The following is a 15016-nucleotide window of genomic DNA, read 5'->3' as shown; positions in this document are numbered from 1 at the left end:
TTCTGTATTGTTTTAGTGATTCACCATAGTGAATTTCTGGTCCATCTGTTTTTGGTTGGACAGGTTTCTCAGTTTCTTTCTTATATTTTTGCATTCATCATACCATTTGTCATTATTCATCCCAACTCCGCCCACCAGCATCCTAATAAGGAAACAAGAACAAAGAGCGAATACGGCAGACAGAGTGGGAGGGTCGTCACACATAGGAGTCCCCTCGAAGCCTACCATTGACTATATATATTACCCAGCGTGCGACAGAGCTGCAGGAGTTGTGAACCGTTTTTGTTGGCTATGTTGTCATAGTTGTGCCTAGGGGGGCATATGTGGGAGGAAATGCTGTCACCTGCAGGCTGGTGTTTGTCCCCCTGTTTTATTTTTTATTTTTTTTTATTTTACCTTTATTTAACCAGGCAAGTCAGTTAAGAACAAATTCTTATTTTCAATGACGGCCTGGGAACAGTGGGTTAACTGCCTGTTCAGGGGCAGAACGACAGATTTGTACCTTGTCAGCTCGGGGGTTTGAACTCGCAACCTTCCGGTTACTAGTCCAACGCTCTAACCACTAGGCTACCCTGCCGCCCCTGTGTGCTGAGGGTGTCAGGTTCTTGTCCGGTTCTGGCATTTAGGTTGCCACAGACTAGTACCTGGGCCTGGAAATGATTGATTTCCCCCTCCAGGATGGAGAAACTGTCTTCATTAAAGTATGGGGATTCTAGTGGGGGGATATAGGTAGCACACAGGATGACATTTTTCTCTGTTAAGATCATTTCCTTTTGAATTTCTAGCCAAATGTTCCACTGGGCAACCAGTGGGTCCGTCTCCTCTATACCAGGTTTCTTGCAGGATGACAATGTCTGTATTACCGATTTTCTTTGGTGAAGTCCGGGTTCCTGCTCTTTAAGCCAAAGGCAGATGGCCTTGGATGTTCCAGGATGATATAGTGAAGGCTCACACGCTCTCTCTCGCGCTCTCTCTTTCGCACTCTCTCTCGCGCTCTTTCGCACTCTCTCTTGCGCTCTTTCGCACTCTCTCTTGCGCTCTTTCGCACTCTCTCTCGCGCTCTTTCGCACTCTCTCGCTCTCGCGCTCTCTCTCGCGCTCTCTCTCGCGCTCTCTCTCGCTCTCTCTCTCGCTCTCTCTCTCGCTCTCTCTCTCGCTCTCTCTCTCGCTCTCTCTCTCGCTCTCTCTCTCGCGCGCTCTCTCTCTCTCTCTCTCTCTTGCTCTCTTGCTCTCTTGCTCTCTTGCTCTCTTGCTCTCTTGCTCTCTTGCTCTCTTGCTCGCGCGCTCTCTCTCGCTCGCGCGCTCTCTCTCGCTCGCGCGCTCTCTCTCTCGCTCGCGCGCTCTCTCTCTCGCTCGCGCGCTCTCTCTCTCGCTCGCGCGCTCTCTCTCGCGCGCTCTCTCTCTCGCTCGCGCGCTCTCTCTCTCGCTCGCGCGCTCTCTCTCTCGCGCGCTCTCTCTCGCTCGCGCGCTCTCTCTCTCCGCGCGAGAGAGAGAGCGAGAGAGCGCTCTCGCTCTCTCTCTCGCGCGCTCTCTCTCGCTCGCGCGCTCTCTCTCTCCGCGCGAGAGAGAGAGCGAGAGAGCGCTCTCTCTCGCGCTCTCTCTCGCGCTCTCTCTCTCTCTCTCGCGCACTCTCACTCTCTATCCCCCTCTCTTTCTGCAGGGAATGCATGAGTTGTTGGCTCCTATTGTGTTCGTCCTACACTGTGACCATCAGGCCTTTCAGCACGCCAGCGAGACCGCCCACCCCAGGTCAGTCACACCTGCACTCCTCCTCCACATTGACTTCCCTTCAGTTTAACCCTATCCTGTCCATTCCTCGAAATTGGTCTGTAATGATCTAATGCTTTTGTCTTTGGTCCACAGTGAGGAGATGATGTCTCTACTGAATCCTATGTTCCAGGAGCATGATGCCTAGTGAGTTAAATATTCATTATTCTCCTACATTCATCACATCGTAGGTCAGGGATGGCCAACTGGTCTTTAGGCCCGTGAACTAATTTCACTTTTATTATAATTTTTATATAAATATATATTTTAGGAACTCAGTTCCTAAATTAAGTTACTATTGAGAGTTAGAATAGTAAAGTACACAAGGTGCAATTTTGAAATTTGGTTGCGCATCCGCAGTCACTAAATTAGTCTGTCAGCTAAATGTTTTTTGATTAAATAGCTGGCTGCTTGACTAACTTACCAAACTTGAATTATGACTGGGGTGGGGTCCATTGATCATCATTTACCTCAGCCCTGTGGCAAAATGTGTAGAATTGTAGCAAACTTGCTTTAAAATGGCAAAATGTGCAGAACTGCATGAAATTAACTTAAACCCACATTTTGTTTTTATCTTTGCTTTCACGAGGGGGCAGCTAAAATGTTTTGCCCGCGGGGGGGCCTCATGATCAGTTCTGTTTTTTGGTGGCCCCTACCCCCATCAAAGTTGCCCTTCCCTGTCCTAGGTGATGGCAATAATATGGACAAGTCAGAGAGACTTCTAACATGATACATTCTCCTCTGTGTGTCTTTGTTGTGCAGTGACATGTTTTCCCAGCTGATGGAGACAGCAGAACCCTGGTTCTCCAGCTTCCAGAGGGAAGTCAGAAGGGTCAGTAGTAGTACTCCTGGTAATACTCCTTAGTAGTAACACTCACCAGCTATTTTTGTAAAGACCTGTCAGAAACACTCCGCCAATGGCTTAAATGAGCTTAATGGAATACATTTTCTTTACGTTGCATCTATAAGAACGCTGAAGCTTTGTAGGGGATTTAACACATTGTCTCAACACTTGTTTCACAAGAAAGATAACTTATTTTGGTGGTTGTTCCTTTTTTTGCGGAATAGAGAAAAATGATAATACAGTTGACAGATTTACAAATTTAAATGCCCTGAAATGAAAGCAACTTTCAAAAATGAACACTCAGATTAGAGTGATATTATGTCTGATCTCACAAACAATGTAGAGTATTAATAGAGCTGGAGCCAGGCATGTTGATTTTTAATCTGAGGGTACCCCTCTATTGATACACAACAACAGTAATTCATTTCTACATTTTATTTCACCTTTATTTAACCAGGTAGACCAGTTGAGAACAAGTTCTCATTTACAACCGCGACTTGGCCAAGATGAAGCAAAGCAGTGCGACAAAAACAACAACAACAGAGTTACACATGGAATAAACAAACATAGTCAACACAATAGAAAAATCTGTATACTGTGTGTGCAAATTAAGGGGGTAGTGGTGAATTAATGACAATTTAGCAAATTAACACTGGAGTGATGGATGTGCAAGTAGAGTTAGGTATTTATAGGCTATTTACCTAGACGGTGCAGGTAGGCCAGACCTAGACGGTGCAGGTAGGCCAGACCTAGACGGTGCAGGTAGGCCAGACCTAGACGGTGCAGGTAGGCCAGACCTAGACGGTGCAGGTAGGCCAGACCTAGACGGTGCAGGTAGACCAGACCTAGACGGTGCAGGTAGACCAGACCTAGACGGTGCAGGTAGACCAGACCTAGACGGTGCAGGTAGACCAGACCTAGACGGTGCAGGTAGGCCAGACCTAGACGGTGCAGGTAGGCCAGACCTAGACGGTGCAGGTAGGCCAGACCTAGACGGTGCAGGTAGGCCAGACCTAGACGGTGCAGGTAGACCAGACCTAGACGGTGCAGGTAGACCAGACCTAGACGGTGCAGGTAGGCCAGACCTAGACGGTGCAGGTAAATTTGACAAATGTAATACTTAAATTCCCACAAATTCCTGAACTCTTATTCATTATTTGTCCGTGTCAGTAAAATGTTTTATACCTAATGGATTTAAAACCAATTCAAAAAGTTTGGAGTATCTTTATCCATTCATTAGGATTGTTTTTAAACCGAACACTTTTGATGACGTTGCTAATTCTAACGTATTCCAGCATTGTATGTTATGTTCATGTTTCATGTTATTCCAATGCTGTGATGACGCCGTCTAAACCTCGTGGTGACGTTCTCCTCAGGGAAAGGAGGAAATGCTAACCAGCATGCCGTTCGCCCGGCCGCAAGACTTGGGGCCGTCCGTTGCCATAGTAACCAAAGTGAACCGCATCCAGGACCAGCTGGTGAAAAAGCACGATGTGGAGCTGCACATGCACGTCAACCGCCTGGAGATCGCCCCACAGATATACGGCATGTGAGTATCGCCACCTGTGTTTGTGTGTCTGGGTCTAAGTGGATGTGCGTGTCTTTATTGTGTGTATTCGTCTATCTCTAGTCGGTGTGTGTGTGTGCGCACGTCTGTTTTGTTCAGTCTGTATCTCTCGTCGGTGGTGTGTGCGTGTGTGTGTCCGTCTGTATGGATGGTGTGTGTGTGTGTGTCCGTCTGTATGGATGGGGTGTGTCCGTCTGTATGGATGGGGTGTGTCCGTCTGTATGGATGGGGTGTGTCCGTCTGTATGGATGGGGTGTGTCCGTCTGTATGGATGGGGTGTGTCCGTCTGTATGGATGGGGTGTGTCCGTCTGTATGGATGGGGTGTGTCCGTCTGTATGGATGGGGTGTGTCCGTCTGTATGGATGGGGTGTGTCCGTCTGTATGGATGGGGTGTGTCCGTCTGTATGGATGGGGTGTGTCCGTCTGTATGGATGGGGTGTGTCCGTCTGTATGGATGGGGTGTGTCCGTCTGTATGGATGGGGTGTGTCCGTCTGTATGGATGGGGTGTGTCCGTCTGTATGGATGGGGTGTGTCCGTCTGTATGGATGGGGTGTGTCCGTCTGTATGGATGGGGTGTGTCCGTCTGTATGGATGGGGTGTGTCCGTCTGTATGGATGGGGTGTGTCCGTCTGTATGGATGGGGTGTGTCCGTCTGTATGGATGGGGTGTGTCCGTCTGTATGGATGGGGTGTGTCCGTCTGTATGGATGGGGTGTGTCCGTCTGTATGGATGGTGTGTGTGTGTGTGTGTGTCCGTCTGTATGGATGGGGGGGTGTCCGTCTGTATGGATGGTGTGTGTGTGTGTGTGTGTCCGTCTGTATGGATGGGGGGGTGTCCGTCTGTATGGATGGGGGGTGTGTCCGTCTGTATGGATGGTGGGGTGGTGTGTTCGTCTGTATGGATGGTGGGTGGGTGTGTCCGTCTGTTTAGTGTGTTTGCTCCCACTCATCTGTTTACTGCGTGGGTGTGCATCTGTTCAGTGTGTATCAGTCTATCTAGTCGGTGTGTGTCCGTCTGTATAGTGTGTGTGTGTGTGTGTGTGTGTCTGTTTAGCGTGTGTGTATCCGTCTATCTCTAGTCAGTGGGTGCGTCTGTTTAGCGTGTGTGTATCCGTCTATCTCTAGTCAATGGGTGCGTCTGTTTAGTGTGTGTGTATCCGTCTATCTCTAGTCAGTGGGTGCGTCTGTTTAGTGTGTGTGTGTACGCGTCTTTATTGTGTGTGTATCTGTGTATATCTCTAGTCGCTGGGTGCGCCTGCTGTTTGGCCGTGAGTTCCCCCTGCAGGACCTGTTGGTGGTGTGGGATGCCCTGTTTGCTGACAGCATCACTCTAGACCTGGTGGACTATGTCTTCGTAGCCATGCTGCTCTACATCAGAGATGCCTGTAAGGACCTCCCTCACTGCCCATCAATCAGCTGTCAATCAGTTAGTCAGTCATTGAGCCCTGCTAACTGTTTGTGTTGTTCCTCTGTCTGGCTCAGTGATAGCGAGTAACTTCCAGACCTGTCTGGGCCTTCTAATGCACTACCCACCTATAGGAGACATCCACACCCTACTACACAAGGCTTTGTTCCTCCGAGACCCCAAGGTAAGAGCTCACACACATTTCTGAGAGACATGAGCAACACACACCTCACCTTGGTTGTTTGTCCACCCTGAAGGTGTGTGTTGGAGACGGCAGGGTCGCTGCCCTGACAGTGTTCTGGTTTGTTATGAGCTGTCCTGACTTATGTCCCTTCACTGCCCAAATGACATCCAGCCAACTTGACACAACTGTGGGAAGCATTGTAGTCAACATGGGCCAGCATGCCTGTGGAACGCTTTCAACACCTTTTAGAGTCCATGCCCTAAAGAATTGAGTCTGTTCTGAGTACACAATAATAGGAAGGTGTTCTTAATGTTTTTTGACTCAGTGTGTATTGGCTAGGCCTTCTAGTAGTTAATAAAGTAACCTTATTAGAGTAAAATAAATATGCTGGTTATGCATATTTAGGTTATGCAGCGCTGTGGTCGGGTCCACTCGGGTCTTTCAGCTGTAGTTACATAGGCCAGAGACCTGACAACAATCCAACAGGACCTGACCCAGATGACAAGTTAGAATTTCAGAACCTGGTCCGGGTAATATCAGGTCCACCCGGACCCATTAAGACCTCTAGTTCGTAGTGTGGCATGACGATGTTATTCAAAGTAGTTGGCTCAACCACATGGAGATCTGGGACCATGTGAGACCACACACACACTATTTTTCACAGCGTCTCTATTTTATCACTATTTAAGCTGAGCTGTATTCACTGTCAACACCTTTTCCTTTAGAACAATCCTCGGCCGGCCAACTACCAGTTCCAACAGAATCTGGACTATTACAAGACCAGAGGGGCAGACCTGGTCAACAGCACCCGGTAAGCTTGCTTGCACACACGCGCGAGCATGAGGGACAATGATTGTAACAACCACACACACACACACACACACACACACACACTTTGTTGTTTCACAATATCTTCCTAAACTAACTCTTTCTTTTTTTTCTCTCTCTCTCTCTCTCCCACCCCGTCAGTGCCAGTGCCAAGACGGCTCCTCTCAACATCAACAAAGTCTCCAGCAGCCTGCTCAGCTTTGGGAGGAAGCTCATCGCCCCAGCCATATCAGGGGGTGTTGCCAGCGTTATCTCTCCAATCAACAGCGAGATTCGTTCTGCCCCCTCCCCCCTCACTGCAGCCCCCCGCCCTCAGGCCGAGCCCCTGTTCTCTGGCCACGCCCCCCTGCAGACACACTCCCAGTCCCAGCACCAGCGCCTACTGAAGTCTGAGAGCATGCCAGTCTACCTGAGCCAAGGTGAGGGTTGGGAACACATACACACATAATCTAACAGGTATACTAGGACATTGATGCTCACACATCCATCCATACAGAATCTTAGAAAATATTTTTGTATTTTTTTTCACCTTTACCTCCCTGACCAAGGCCCTTCTCCTCCGATTGCTCAGTTTGTCCGGGCAGCCAGCTCTAGCAAGAGGATTGGTGGTTCCAAACTTCTTCCATTTAAGAATGATGAAGGCCACTGTGTTCTTGGGGACCTTCAGTGCTGTAGAAATGTTTGAGTCCACCTGAATTTACCAATCAAGTTGAAAAAACATTTCAAGGATGATCAATGGATCCAGGATGCACCTGAGCTCAGTTTGAAGTCTCATAGCAAAGGGTCTGAATAATTATGTAAATAATTTATTATTCTGTTTTTAATATTTAATACATTTGCAAGCATTTGTGTATAGGAAGAGTGGGAGGCACCAGTGCACAACTGAGCAGGAGGACAAGTACATTAGTACAGACATCCTCTTTCTATTCTGGTTAGAGCCAGTCATTACCACGAGCCCGTCCTCCCCAGTTAAGGTGCCACCAACCTCCTGTGGTGTGCTCGAGCGATAGACTCACCCTCCTGTATGTTAGATGTAGTTTCAGGCGGAGTCTCTCCACCCACATTTTCTGACACACAAGGTAACTGCTACCATAGCAACCGCTTGTGTGCATATGTGTTTGTTGCCGTGTTTTTGCGTCCCCTTTCAACCGTTTGTTTAAACCCTGATCTCTGAGCATCACAGCACTGTTGGCTTTGTAAAGTATTTTCCTCCTGGTTAATTTATCACCAAAGAATCCATCAGTCAATGGCATTGAACTTTCATAAGGTCCACATTCACACTGGTCTTAACCAATCCCTGAAAGATGCAAGCCAGCAGAAGTGTAGTAGTCCAGAGTTGAATAGGATAGTGCCTTCTTGGATGCATGTTATACCACTAGTCAAGAGAGACTGGCTCTGACTCAAAACATTCTCCTTCGCTGCAGTAAGTAGGTTGAACCTGAATACAGTCATCACACACTCATATGTTGAGGAGATTTGAACATTGAGGAGGTAAGAACAGGATCAAGGTTGGTGACAACAGCACTGGTTCATCGGTTCTCTCTCTGCTACTCACAGCCCTCATCTGTTTGTCTTTGTGTTCATCTTTTCTCTCTTTTTCAGGCCAAACCTCCAGGACAGTTAGCTCCTCCCCCAGCATAGAGAGTCTCTCTGGAGGACAGGGTCACACCACAGCTTCCCCGCCCCTTCCCGTCTCCAGGGGAAGTGACATCAGCACCTTGTCCCCACCCCTCTCAGCCACCAAGAAGGACTCCTTCTTCAACATCACTCGCTCCCACAGCAAGACCATGGGCAAGAAAGAGGCCGTGAGTATCTCTTTTTCTCCATCTTTTTCCTAGCTCATATTTCTCTCTCACTCACACTAAGTTGTTCCCTCTGTGTTGTCAGGAGGAGGAGTTGGAGGCCCAGGTGTCCTTCCTGCAGGGTCAGATCAATGACCTAGAGGCCATGAGCAAGTACTGTGCCAAGATGATGAACACACACATTGGTAAGTTTCCCTACCAATACATATATTAACATGCACATTGAGTTTAACAACCCTGACGCATCAGTGGATAGATTACAAATCCAGTATCAACACACGCATCTGTGAGGTTCCAATGATAGCCTGTGAGTTGCGCTATAACCACAATGATGTTTTGAACAATCTAGTGATTGAACCAGTAAACAGGTGTAATCAGTTGTCGTTAAAACAAAGGCTTTTGTTTACGGTCTGTGTTACTGCTGTATCAAATTGTGTTTGTAAGTGAAATGCTTACTTACCGGCCCATTTCCAACAATGCAGAGTGAAAGATAAAATGACAAATTAAATAGAAATGGTGACACGAGGAATAAAGAAACAGTGTCTGAATACCCATACTTGAGTCCTAAATAGTAGGCTGTTTGAGTATGCGAAAAAATCAAGTAAACTTTAAATGCCCGGATGTCATACTCATTTCAGCTTTGACAACAGTTAAGACATGGGGGTGTGCTACTGAAATCAACAACTGATCAGTTAGACATGGGGGTGTGCTACTCAAATCAACAGCTGATCAGTTAGACATGGGGGTGTGCTACTCAAATCAACAGCTGATCAGTTAGACATGGGGGTGTGCTACTGAAATCAACAGCTGATCAGTTAGACATGGGGGTGTGCTACTGAAATCAACAGCTGATCAGTTAGACATGGGGGTGTGCTACTGAAATCAACAGCTGATCAGTTAGACATGGGGGTGTGCTACTGAAATCAACAGCTGATCAGTTAGACATGGGGGTGTGCTACTCAAATCAACAGCTGATCAGTTAGACATGGGGGTGTGCTACTGAAATCAACAGCTGATCAGTTAGACATGGGGGTGTGCTACTCAAATCAACAGCTGATCAGTTAGACATGGGGGTGTGCTACTGAAATCAACAGCTGATCAGTTAGACATGGGGGTGTGCTACTGAAATCAACAGCTGATCAGTTAGACGTGGGGGTGTGCTACTGAAATCAACAGCTGATCAGTTAGACGTGGGGGTGTGCTACTCAAATCAACAGCTGATCAGTTAGACGTGGGGGTGTGCTACTCAAATCAACAGCTGATCAGTTAGACGTGGGGGTGTGCTACTCAAATCAACAGCTGATCAGTTAGACGTGGGGGTGTGCTACTCAAATCAACAGCTGATCAGTTAGACGTGGGGGTGTGCTACTGAAATCAACAGCTGATCAGTTAGACATGGGGGTGTGCTACTGAAATCAACAGCTGATCAGTTAGACATGGGGGTGTGCTACTCAATGAATAGCAGGAAACTACGCAATCGCTCAGGACGCAGTTTCAGTATGGTAAAATATGTTTTATAGTATGTGCATTTTTGAAAGTCTAGTATGGTTTAAAAACCAGGATGTTCTACTTTCAGCTCTTCTAGTAGAATTCAATGTAGACTTTTCCACAATGCATTGGAAGAGCTGGGCTGCTGGCGAGCCACAGTTCTCTTTAAGTAGCCAGACAACAAAAGTCTACAGTTTTTGTTCTCCTAAAAATGATGTTGCAGTTCTTTTTACCCCAAAGTGGATTTCTGTTTTCTCATTAAATTGTTTATTGTTCTCTTGGCAATCAGAGCTTTTAAACTAAATGCTAAACCGTTTTGATTTCTGAATGTGTTGGCACCGAGGACTCATTCCCAATGATCACTCCTTTAGTTTAGTATGTTGCTGTCCAGCAGTTCTGAATTCACAATGCAGCTGACGGTCCACGTTTTCCTGTGCCTTTTGATTTGAAAGGTTTTAGTGTGTGTACTAGGCTATTTGGTTTTAATTCAGATATGTTACAGCACTTTGGTTTCACTAATAAATAGACTGTTGAAATGGAACCAAATTCTGTTTCTGTCTTCAGTCCTTTTTAAAAAGGATATAGAGTTGAAGTCGGAAGTTTACTTACACCTTAGCCAAATACATTTCAACTCAGTTTTTCACAATTCCTGACATTTAATCCTAGTAATAAGTTGGTCTTAGGTCAGTTAGGATCACCACTTTATTTTAAGAATGTGAAATGTCAGAATAATAGTAGAGTGATATATTTCAGCTTGTATTTATTTCATCACATTCCCAGTGGGTCAGAAGTTTACATACACTCAATTAGTATTTGGTAGCATTGCCTTTAAATGGTTTAACTTGGGTCAAATGTTTCGGGTAGCCTTCCACAAGCTTCCTACAATACGTTGGGTGAACTTCGGCCCATTCCTCCTGACAGAGCTGGTGTAACTGGGTCAGGTTTGTAGGCCTCCTTGCTTGCACACGCTTTTTCAGTTCTGCCCATACATTTTCTATGGGATTGAGGTCAGGGCTTTGTGATGGCCACTCCAATACCTTGACTTTCTTGTCCTTAAGCCATTTTGCCACAACTTTGGAAGTATGTTTGGGGTCATTGTCCATTTGGAAGACCCATTTGCGTCCAAGCTTTAACTTCCTGACTGATGTCTTGATGTTCTTCAATATATCCACATAATTTTCCCTCCTCATGTGGCCATCTATTTTGAACCTAATGTGTCTCCTTCCTGAGCGGTATGACGGCTGCGTGGTCCCATGGTGTTTATGCTTGCGTACTATTGTTTGTACAGATGAACGTGGTACCTTCAGGTGTTTGGAAATTGCTTCCAAGGATGAACCAGACTTGTGGAGGTCAAAAAAAATGATGCGTTCTTGGCTGATTTCTTTGGATTTTCCCATGATGTTAAGCAAAGAGGCACTGAGTTTGAAGGTAGGCCTTTAAATATATCCACAGGTACACCTCTAATTGACTCAAATGATGTCAATTAGCCTCAGAAGCTTCTAAAGCCATGACATTTTCGGGAAATTTCCAAGCTGTTTAAAGGCACAGTCAACTTAGTGTATGTAACTTCTGACCAACCGGAATTGTGATACAGTGAATTATAAGTTAAGTAATCTAGTCTGATAGTCTTTAAACAATTGTTGGAAAAATTACTTGTCATGCACAAAGTAGATGTCCTAACCGACTTGCCAAATCTGTAGTTTGTTAACAAGAAATTTGTGGGGTGGTTGAAAGACAAGTTTTAATGACACCAACCTAATTATGTAAACTTCTGACTTCAACTGTATGGGCTGGATAAATGGGCAATGGTATAGGGCGAATGTGACAGCCTATAACCAGGCTGAGTAGGCCTATAACTCATTCCTATTCGATTCAGAGTTTACAGAAAGTAATCGAATTGGAAATTAGCTATCATCAGGCTGGTTAATGCGACGCATGTCTGTTGAAAATGCAAAAATCGAGCCGCCCACCTACTCAGAATACCCGCATACGTTTTACTTGGAATACCCGCATACGTTTTACTAAACAGTGCATGCTAAATAGTATGCAGTACACTAGTGTGGGTATATTCAGACAAACGGTGAATAACCAGTAAAAATAGCATGTCTATATACAGGGAGTACCAGTACCAAGTCGATGTGTAGGGTTACGACTGTGATCTAACTAGACGAGGTGGGATCTTTTTGTCGGTAACAGTAATTATGCAAGAAATGGCGTTGGAAACGCCTTAATGCGCAAATATTGATATAATAATAATATTGACGTGAACTTGGGAGTCACGCTTTGATATGTTATCTGGTCCTCCCACTACGACTGGAAAGGATCTATGGGGCGTGCCTACCCCCATTGAAGAGAGTTTAAGGTAGGGATGTCCCAAGGATCCCGGATAGCACTGACCCTCAGGAAAGCATGCTACAGATGAAATGCGTTATAACATCATAGGGTGTTGAAAGTGCAAGGTGATGAGCTTGATGCTCCTTTCCAATAAATATTGAGGGTCTTATTCTGGTGACATGATGATTGATGCTTGGCTGCTGTTTGACAGATACAAACATGTCTCTTATCCATAATAATCTCATGTAGGTAGCCTACCCACACTGTATCTGCCAGCTGTTGGCTAGAGCGCATGTGCCAAGACGAGTGGGCACATTCTCTATAGAACACAACAGTTTGTGACAAAACCATCAGTAGAGTTGAAATTGCGATGGAAACCTATTTAACTTGCATTTTTCATTCGGGACATGGGAATTTAACCGGAACAATTCGATGGAAACATTTCTGGTGGGAAAATGCACATTGTTTTTATGCATATTTTAGAATATTCAGCATGCAAATCGGTCACCAGTTGGATGGAAACCTAGCTTGTGATCTGATGTCTGTCTCCTCAGGTAGGATCCAGGAGGTGATCCTACAGGAGCACCTGGAGAAAGAGGATGAGGTGTTGGTGTCACTGGCTGGACTTAAACAGGTACTGGACAGCAGCACCACATAAGTGGGGGGGGGGGGTTTGCATGTTAGCGCCTCTGAGTGAGTTAGCATTTTGACTATGTGTGTAGTACGTGCATGTGTACTGTACATTGTCTGTGTGTGTGTTCTCAGTACATCTGTGTGTGTTCATCATGAATTGCTCTGTATGTTTATGAATGAATCTGTCAGATCAAGGACATCCTGAAGGGAGCTCTGCGTTTCAACCAGAGCCTGCTGGAGACTGAGGAGAACGAGGAGATCACCATCGCTGACGACCACTATGACCACGCCTCTGCCGCACAGCAGCAGCACGCCAACAGTCACCATGAAGACCAGCCTTACCTGGCCGCACCACAGCGTGGTGATGGAGAACAGGAGGAAGAAGAGCGGGAGCAAACCCCACCAGAGCAACAGGTGAACACGTTGTATTAATACGTAGACTCATGTTTGCGGTGTACCCTTGCATACTTTGGTATCATTCCCGATGCTTCAAAATCTGTGATGAATTGTGGGTATATTGTGACTGACTGATCTACAAATAATACTAGTAGTTATTTATGATGGAACTTGATTTGTTGATCAGCCAGTCAACAGCAGTGTTGAACAAGCCCCTTGTCTCTCTTTCAGACTTCTCCCCCAGAGTCCTCTCTGTGTGTGGGCTCGGAGGGGAGGAACTGGGATGAGTACATTCTGGTCTCGCAGGACGGAGAGCTGCCGCCCACCGGGGGAGGGGTGGAGAGGACCCCTCCAATCAGACAGCTCCACAGCTCGGTCAGGGTGGAGCCGTTCCAGAGTGCAGCGTCAGGTTCCTCCAGCCCAGACGAGGGCAGCATTCACAGCAAAGACTCAGACTTCGCCATGGTCAACTCCCAGGACCTGTGAGCGATTGGACGTTACTGATCTGGGTGGGAGTTACCACTAACCAGAGATCTAGGATCAGTTTATCTACTCCCTAATCCCCCACCTTAACCATTTGGAGGGATTCATCCCAACCTGGAGGATATGCTGCCCCACACGGGAAAACCAACTCGCCACTGCTGGATCGGACTATGGCAGCCTAGGCTGTCGCCAATACCTTAACCTACCTGCTCTGTATTCCTTCATGAATACCATAGATCTCTCTTATGCCTATAGCCTCTTCTCCTGAATGCTAGGGACTTAGTGCTTATCCAACCCCATCTGACTTTAATGGTGATACCCATTTCTGCCACATGAGGGTGCTACAAGAGAGTTCCCCACAGGCTACCCTCAGGAACTGGAATTCATAGTGCATTTATCAGTGTGGGGGATGCCTTTCCCTCGGTATGTAGTAATGGTAGGGTAGTACCCTGTTTCTCCAGGTAGGGGAGTTGTTTGTACCATACCTCTGTCTATCTAAAGAGCTTCTCTTGTCTTACCTTCATTCACCGCCTCTGATTGTCCTTTAACTGTTTCGAGGTAGAAGTTGCTCCTAACCAATCGGCAGTCCTACACCTACCATTAGGGTGGATGGTACAATATCTGATCCTGTATCAGTTGTTAGGAGGCAACTTCTACCTACTCTTAACCAGTGCCTGGAAACCATTGACAGATTAACTGACTCTCACTTCTTCTTTACATTTTGTTTAAAGATACAATTTTAACCCAAAACAGCTGCAGTAATGTGAAATTATTAAATTAAGGAAAACGGGCTTTAAAAAAAATCAATTCCATGTAATAAGATTTCATTATTTCTGATGTCCTTGTATTTATCTTGCTTCCTGGGGTAGCCAAGTAAAGCATTGCACACACGAGGGATGTCCCTACAGCAGAGAGATGATTATCTATAGACCAATAAAATGCTTGTTACAGTATGCCTGTGTCATGTTGAGGGGGAGAGAATGGTTTTTCAACAGGACAGTATACAAGTGCCAGCAACATGCTGAATTGTGAGTACAACTAATATTTAAATTAGCAATGCTAACTAAAAACACTAACAACATGCAGTGAAATGTAAACAATGCTCATAAGTGGAGGCTGCTGAGGGGAGGACGGCTCATAAATGGCTGGAATGGAGTGCAATGGGATTTGATGGCTGGAATGGAGTGCAATGGGATTTGATGGCTGGAATGGAATGGTATCAAACACAAACATGCTTGATTCCATTCTGGCCATTATGAGCCTTCCTCCCCTCAGCAGCCTCCAC

The 15016-nt window shown here is 46.1% G+C and overlaps 1 protein-coding gene across 2 annotated transcripts in view; it reads left to right on the top strand.

Moving 5' to 3' along the window:
• Nucleotides 1–14684, top strand: part of LOC139391625 (TBC1 domain family member 5-like) — a 36375-nt gene extending 21691 nt beyond the window's left edge. For both annotated transcript variants that reach the window (XM_071139003.1, XM_071139004.1), the window contains exons 10-22: nt 1660–1748; nt 1863–1913; nt 2529–2598; nt 3987–4159; nt 5421–5563; nt 5661–5767; nt 6493–6578; nt 6737–7014; nt 8198–8400; nt 8483–8582; nt 12774–12853; nt 13042–13266; nt 13480–14684. In XM_071139003.1, coding sequence (XP_070995104.1) covers nt 1660–1748; nt 1863–1913; nt 2529–2598; nt 3987–4159; nt 5421–5563; nt 5661–5767; nt 6493–6578; nt 6737–7014; nt 8198–8400; nt 8483–8582; nt 12774–12853; nt 13042–13266; nt 13480–13734 — 1860 coding nt within the window. In that variant the 3' untranslated portion in view covers nt 13735–14684. The remainder of the gene's footprint in view (nt 1–1659; nt 1749–1862; nt 1914–2528; nt 2599–3986; nt 4160–5420; nt 5564–5660; nt 5768–6492; nt 6579–6736; nt 7015–8197; nt 8401–8482; nt 8583–12773; nt 12854–13041; nt 13267–13479) is intronic.
• Nucleotides 14685–15016: the final 332 nt, after the last annotated feature.

Source organism: Oncorhynchus clarkii, chromosome 32 (genome assembly GCF_045791955.1).
Source record: "Oncorhynchus clarkii lewisi isolate Uvic-CL-2024 chromosome 32, UVic_Ocla_1.0, whole genome shotgun sequence".
NCBI classification, from domain to species: Eukaryota; Metazoa; Chordata; class Actinopteri; order Salmoniformes; family Salmonidae; genus Oncorhynchus; species Oncorhynchus clarkii.
This window is presented reverse-complemented; position numbering and strand designations above follow the sequence as displayed.